The 7,500-nt window shown below is 36.4% G+C and overlaps 1 protein-coding gene across 1 annotated transcript in view; it reads right to left on the minus strand.

Annotated features, from left to right (window-relative positions):
* Positions 1-162: 162 nt before the first annotated feature.
* Positions 163-7,500, minus strand: part of LOC138049985 (heterogeneous nuclear ribonucleoprotein K-like) — a 10,058-nt gene continuing 2,720 nt past the window's right edge. The window contains exons 5-17 of the mRNA XM_068896473.1: positions 6,323-6,355; positions 5,667-5,710; positions 5,015-5,087; positions 4,787-4,894; positions 4,642-4,662; positions 4,480-4,531; positions 4,313-4,368; positions 3,892-4,137; positions 2,780-2,807; positions 2,354-2,433; positions 2,001-2,050; positions 1,541-1,660; positions 163-612 (exon numbers count right to left, since the gene is read on the minus strand). Of these exons, the coding sequence (XP_068752574.1) occupies positions 582-612; positions 1,541-1,660; positions 2,001-2,050; positions 2,354-2,433; positions 2,780-2,807; positions 3,892-4,137; positions 4,313-4,368; positions 4,480-4,531; positions 4,642-4,662; positions 4,787-4,894; positions 5,015-5,087; positions 5,667-5,710; positions 6,323-6,355 (942 nt within the window). The 3' untranslated portion in view covers positions 163-581. The remainder of the gene's footprint in view (positions 613-1,540; positions 1,661-2,000; positions 2,051-2,353; positions 2,434-2,779; positions 2,808-3,891; positions 4,138-4,312; positions 4,369-4,479; positions 4,532-4,641; positions 4,663-4,786; positions 4,895-5,014; positions 5,088-5,666; positions 5,711-6,322; positions 6,356-7,500) is intronic.

The following is a 7,500-nucleotide window of genomic DNA, read 5'->3' on the forward strand; positions in this document are numbered from 1 at the left end:
ATAATATTGGGTGCTGATGTGGTTATTTACATACATTTACATCGTTTGTCATTGCCTGGAATTAACCTCTGCCACGCTGGTCGGTTCTTAACTGCGACTGTCTGGGAATGAAATACACTTGCGCACTTCAAGGAGCCCATTGGTCAAGTAACACTGGACTTCTTTCAGTCATCACATCATATTTATTAAGTTTGCTACAAACTAGATTACTGTCACTGCCACTAAGAAACTATCCCTACTGAGAAGCCACAATCAACCCTTTATTAAAAACAATTCAGTACTCACAAGAAGAAAAACAGTTATAAAATACAACAGAAAATCATTTGATTATCTTACAAATGATCTAGTACTCTACAAAAACGTAATATCTAAAGTTTGCTCAAGTTATTAATGTTTCATATCATCAACAAAGGTAACTTGAATAGTCACTACACGTTTTAAAAGTGAACCAGAATTCAAAAAGTGTTTTTACAATAAAACATTTTTCTACATGAAAACGCCCTGATCTGAAAATCAGCTTGCATCTTGAGAAAATCATAATCTAATGGCAAAAGTACAACCGATGCATAGGTTCCAGCAGCTTAAAAGTTCTTCCCTGAATACTGTCGAACACTTAGAAGAAAAACAGAAAAAGAGAAAATTGAAGATATGTTAACATCATTCTGTCATTTACATAATAACGTGGCAAATACATTTCACCGGTTGGCATTAAAAAGTACACTGTACCACAAATCTGAAGCAACTTCAAGATGTCACTTTGGCCCATCAAGGCAGTGGCACAAAACCAAATTAACCAATCTAAGGCCTTCCACAGACTAGGGATTTTGTTGTCGACAACTATTTGTGATCGGCAACTAAAAGTTATCGACAATTAAATAAGTCCGATAAAGGGATTCCACATACTGGCGCTCACACATTGATTTAGCAACCGATACGCAGGGAGGTTGGGCACCAAGAGCTTACTACGCATGCTCACGTGTTTGTGCATTCAAAATGGCGGCACAAGCTGCCGCAATAATGACATCGTTAGTGTCGTTTCCACCTCCAAGAACGGGATGTGGAGAAGGAAGATCAAAAAGAATGTTTTTTTTACTAAGTATTTTACTTCTGCAATCCTCCATGTTTTAAGCCGTTGACACAATAGCACGGAGATCTAAAAGTAGTCGACAACTAAAACAAAAGTTTTCACACACTAGAAAAACGCCCAAAAATGAGGCCGTCGACAACTAAATCCCTAGTCTGTGGAGGGCCTAAATTGCAAAACTAGTATATGCAGCTGCACCATCAAAAAGCATGGGAAAACAAATGCTAGCAACTTACTGTTTACAGCTTTACTTTTACTTTTTATTGGTTATTTAGTTTAACAACCAGCGCAACAATGGAAAGCCAAGACAATAATTATTACAAATAACTTTTGATACTCAATTAAAAAGCCCCTTTTCACATAAGACATAAAATTTGACATAAAATTTGTCAACCTCTACAAAAAGACTTTTTTAGGCAACAAATTGTATCAAACAGAAAGGCTATCATTTCTTACCTTTCTTGGAGAAGGAACTGAGCAAAGTTTATCTGCGATTGGTTGCCTGAGATGGTGATGATCCTGTCATTGGATCCTGGCAAAGGGTCATCAATCTTTATAGATGCACCACTGCGCTGCCTACAAAATCACACCAGATTGAAACCATCCTATTATTAGAACAACTAAAAAGCTCCAAAAGGTTTTCATTAAAGGCATTGAATCAGGTAACCATAATTTGAATCACAAGATACAATTCAATGCCCTTAATTCCCAAAAGCACCATGTCCCAATAAGGTGCTTCAAAATATATACAAAACCACAAAAGAATTAAAATATTAAAAAGTATATACATAACAAAACTTAATAATAAAATAAGTTGAAAAAAAATATGGCGATAAAAATTTGAATTACAGGCAAGAACTAAGAAAATTTGTAACACCTTCGTCTCTAACAAGACTTTTGCAGTTGAACATTTTACCTGATTTGCCGAATTCTTTCCCCTCCTTTTCCAATAATAGATCCCGCTAACTGCAATGAAAAGGTGTCAGTCTTAAAGATCTCAAGAGGATAAAATTGATAGAAAGTAATGGTCAATAGACCTTTTCGGCTTGTACATTTTGTTTTCCCAATACAGATCATGTGATAATACTCAGGAGGTTTGGTCTTTTGTTTTGTTCATTAAAATGAGGGCATGCAAGCATGAATATGCCTGCATGCACTCTTTTTAATGAACAAAACAAAGGACCAAGCCTCCTGAGTATTATCACATGATCTGTATTGGGAAAACAAAATGTACAAGCCGAAAAGGTCTATTCATAAGTTGCTACATACATCCTTTGGAATAGTAACTTGTGTTGTGGTTTGTTCCCCTCCACCTCCACCTCCACCTCCTCCTCCTTGATTCCACTGACCTGCAAAAGAACAAAGGACAAATAACAACAATGACTTCTTAATGACATTCTTCCAACAGTAAAGGCCTACAAGTACAAGCTACAAAGAAGCTTGTAAACTAAAGCTGCGCAATAGAAAACTTCAGGTAATTCCAGGTGATTGTCCACACTTCTTAGTTAGACAATGACTACATAAAGATGGTAAAAACAATCGCTAATACAGGTCTAGTCTATACCTCTCCTTTCAATGACCAATCCCTAAACTAGACTGCCAAAATAAAATTTTATGATGAAGACATGATATGGTGAATCAGTGAGTTATATACTGCAACTCAAGAATGGAATAAAGATGTACAAGTAGCATTACCTCCCATATCACCACTAGGTCCACCACCCTGTGAATAAATAACAATCCAATAAATCAATAACCTGTTTGGCCACAGTTATTGAGCTTCATATTTTGAGGGTGTGTTATTTTACAGTAAAACCAGTTGTTTATTTGTGCACTACTCTGCATTTTTGTGATGCAATGTTGGTGTTTTGATTGGCTACAGGAGGCAGTGTGGCAGCGTGGACCAGTGGTTAGAGCGCTTGCCTTGATTCAACTTCCCAGCTGCACTTGTAAATAGCCAACTGGTTTGCCTCCAGCCAGTTGGGATTCTTAACAGTTGTTGTTGTTGCTCTGTTCTGTCGTTTCGTTGTGTTTCATTGGCCCTGAAAAGTCCCTATGGGGAACGGACAATTAAGTAACTATTATTTTGTATGTATCGTATTGTATTGGCAGTTTGCATAATAACTACATTTGGTGGGATTCACAAGGCTATGCAAAAAGCAATTTTAAGTAACAAATCTACAATGAATCGCTAGCAAACCTTGCCACAGAAGTATCTTAAGTTCTGTGAAGTTTATAATTATTGAAAACTGTTCATGTTGTCTCAAATAATTATGCCTTCATGGACCTAAAGCAAAACTCACAAGAATTTAATTCAGGACTGTAAGGGGATTGAAATATCAATTCAACACCAAGATTTCTCAGCATAAAGTGAAACTGGTTTTCCATGAAAACTCTGTCAGTCCGTGGCGAAGCCCATTTAATACAAGAACATCTCTGTTCGCCAATACCGGATTTCCCACATAAACTTTCTTCAAACAAATTAATCTTCTCAAAATCAGTTTTGAAGGGCCTTCCAAAATATTAAAGTTGTCAATTCCAGAACGACTACACAGAAGGTGTACAAAGTAATTACAGTTCCAGGCATACCATTGGACTTCAACTTGCTTAGAGCAAAGTGCCAGTCAAAAACGCAATGTTGCGTGACAATACTGTGAAGTAGCACGCAAATGAACAATCAGTTTCACTGTAAATAATAGAAGTGAAGGTAATGAGAAAGCAAATTAAAGTGATGTCCATGGGTTCAAAAATCATGTCATTTGTTTTCAACTCTAGTGTTATCAGAAGTGATAGAAGCCAAAACTTACGAAATCCTGATTGAAGTTTCCACCTCCAAACCCCATATCCCCTCCACCACCGAAACCACCACCTCTGCCACCTCGTCCACCTCTGCGCCCACCTCCATCTCTGCGCCCACCTCCATCTCTGCCACCACCTCTTCTTCCTCCTCCTCCTCCTCCTCCTCGTCCACCCCCACCAGGTCCATAACCACCTCCATAATCCCAGTTACTGCGTGCTGGATCATACAAGGAAACCTGACCCTTTAGAGGAGTCTGTCAGGGAAAAAAGCAATATCCATCAATTAAAAGTGTTTCACTTTTTAATAGATTAACTTTGATAGATGCCCCTTAGTTTCAAAAATCAGTATATAATAATTATTCTTGTTCTTTCATTTCATGATACTTCCATCCAAAAATGAGGTAAATTTCAATGAAGCTTTGTACATACCTCATCTAATGTGTCAACAACAGTTCTAATACAAGCCATAATGACTTCATCTGATCCTGAAAGAAATATATAACAAAAATATTATTCACAAGTGTTGGTTATCTGAAACACAGTTAATGTTGTCGGGAATTTCGTTTGTGGTAAAAAAGCATTCAGATGAAATTTACCAGAGATGGAAACAACTCTTTCTGACGAGTCTGGTAAGCAATCAGCAAAGACCTGAAGAAAGTCAAGAAAATTAAAACTATTACCTTCAGTCAATAAAAACATTGCAGTTATCAATTTTAGTCAAGTCATGTCACTGTAAAAGACATTGAATAGACATCTACCTTTATCTGTGCTCCAGTTTTCTAAAAAGAAAAAAAGAAGAAGTCAAGACTTGTTTGTTGATAACAATAAGTACTATAAAATATCACATGGACATTCAATTCAAAGTCAGTTAAATGAAACATATCACCCATGAGTTCATTGCACCTCTCTTGTCTCCTTGATTTTATAACCTCCCCTTCCGATAACACTTCCCACTTGGCTGCGCTGTACAAGCATTTGAATTTCTTTCCCATTTCTATCTGAAGGTTGGCGCTAAAATGCAATAGAAATGGGTTACCATGGCTTTCAATACAGTTCAAAGCATCGAAGCCTAGACAATGTAAAAAGAGAAAGTCCATCACTGAATATAATATTAGCAAGAGTTGCACCTACATCACCAATCTTTGGCAAGCACTCAGAAAAAATCAGCATTGCATCTTCATAAGCAGCAGTTATTGTTAAAACACTGAAAATAAAGAAGTTAAAATCCCTGTTACTACACTGGAATCGATGTTTTGCCATGTCTGTTCAAACACAACTATTTTAAGACAAAATTAATTTGGTCTTGTATAAGAACTTCAAAATTATTTTCACAATTTCAAGCTATTGCCAGCAGTTTAAAAAAATGTAATCGAAGATTTTGAATACATGTAAACAAGGAAAATGGCGAGGTCCTATATAGTGCAGCCATTCTGTGCCTTAAAATTTGACAATTGCAGTTTAATTAAATTTGTTATGCACATCTATATATGTCAATAACATGTTAAAACATGACAAAGACATTTCCTAGTCATCAAAATTGAACTGAAAATTATTTGCACCTTGTTAATAACTTAAATTTTGGAAACTACCTTAGAAAGCCTCTTCCAACTGAAGTGAAGTTTTGAGTAAAACAATTTTCCAGTTTGCAGTTAACAATCATTCCCAAATTGATGTTATCATAACAAACCCCCTTATTTAATTTAAAAATAATCATACACTGCAAGAGCATGCACAGTGTATACAGGATGCCAGACACACATTTAAAGCGTTCCATGGGACATACCGCTCAGGGGTCTGGGTATCCGGGATATTCACCACAGCTTTGTACTTGGGTAGTTTCAGGACAGGGACCAGTGACACGGGGCAGTCAGGTTGTGAGGCAGACGGACAGGCAGTTGGGCAATTGGGAACGGGAACATGGGAAGGGAGAAAACAGGGAAGAATAACAAGACAAAAACAACAACTTAGCAGGGATATTCTACATTCCAAGTGGTAGATAAAAACATCTGACAATTACAAAGGTTCTTGGTTAGCTGGATAAACTACAAGGGAAAGCAACGAGTTATTAGCTAAAAACACCTGAACATGGGGAAAAATGTGCACATTTTGGCTAAAATTCTATTACTCAAGAAACATCCTGGAACACTGATGGAAAAGAGTACATCCATAAGAATTGGACAGCAAGTTCTAAAAAAGCACCATCTTATCTGTACAAAAAGATTGCATATAATTCTTAGCATAAAAAGTCTATGAGGATAGAACTTCATGATTTCCTGATTATTTCACACCATTTATGCTCCTACATTAGTACAAGAAAACTTCATAAATGATAACTAGGTAAACAAGAACTATATTTAAAAAAAACCATACAGATCTTGGCAACTCAGGCTATGGACAACAAACCTTGAGAGTAGATACAACAAAGAGACAAGTTCATACCTCACTTCGTAACCTTTTCACATTTTGCCCAGCCTGAAATGCAGAATTTTAAACATTAGAATCTCCTTGCAACAAGAACTGATGAATACATGAATCAAACGATTCTTATAGGGGTTCTATTGATTTAACCTACACACAGAATAATGACCACCCCCTCATCTCAGTCTATGAGGTAAAGGTGGCATATGTACATCAAATACCTCTTTGAAACCTTAACAAGGTTAGAGAACCCTGGTACCGGTTGTTCAAAAGCTGGTTAACTTGATCCAGGATTAGTGTAAACTTTTCAGGGCTCAAATTTAATTTTTTGGATTACAAACCTTTCAGGTTAGCAGACATATTTTTCACCAACCAAGTTATAAAGGTTGGTATCCAAGCTCACAATTTATGATATTGTTTAAATAATGCCTAGAGGACAAATGAAGGAGTAGATGCAATTACATGATGACTGAATAAATTCAATTTAGTATTTATTCAATTTCTCTCATTTACTGTGAAGTACTAACGGTACATCCAGAACTCATTCGTTAACAGCAGTTTGAGCGAAGCAAATGTTGTTTCCTATTTCTGCTGAAATGTTTTTCCCTTGTGTTTCCCTTTTCTTTATGACAATTATAGGAGCATAATATTTAAATACGTAAGAAAAATTTCTACAAACCATGTTGGGCTAGTTGGGCCCATTTTTAGTAACCAAAGGTTGAAAACTGCTATCCATTGGTTAATGTGTTACCGTTAATTTCGAGCCCTGCTTTTGCTTCATGTTTTCAACTTTTTGATGAAAGTTTCTTCCGCTAATTTTTGTTTTTCAAGACTTCTTCTAACGTAAATTATTGCCGAATATAAGTGTTGAACAACATCTGGGAGTAGAAAAATAAACTCCTTGGTTAACTTTTAATCTGGGATTAACAACGGTATTTACCTGTGTATAATACGCACTTTTTTTGCGCTAAAACAGACGGACAACAATATGAATTTGTTGATGATGAATCTTACGCGAGAGAACAGCTTGAGAGAACTGTTCGATTGTGACTATGAGTTAGAGCTCGCGTAAAGGTTTCAGTAGTTAAACACTTTACATAGGCTTATTAACTTTACTGTTGTAAGTGGCCGAACAAATTTTCTTATCAAGAAAATGGATTTTTTTCAGGCTAGTTTTGCATGAACAATTTCTCTGTTTT

The sequence above is a fragment of the Montipora capricornis genome, chromosome 5 (genome assembly GCF_036669925.1).
Source record: "Montipora capricornis isolate CH-2021 chromosome 5, ASM3666992v2, whole genome shotgun sequence".
NCBI lineage: Eukaryota > Metazoa > Cnidaria > Anthozoa > Scleractinia > Acroporidae > Montipora > Montipora capricornis.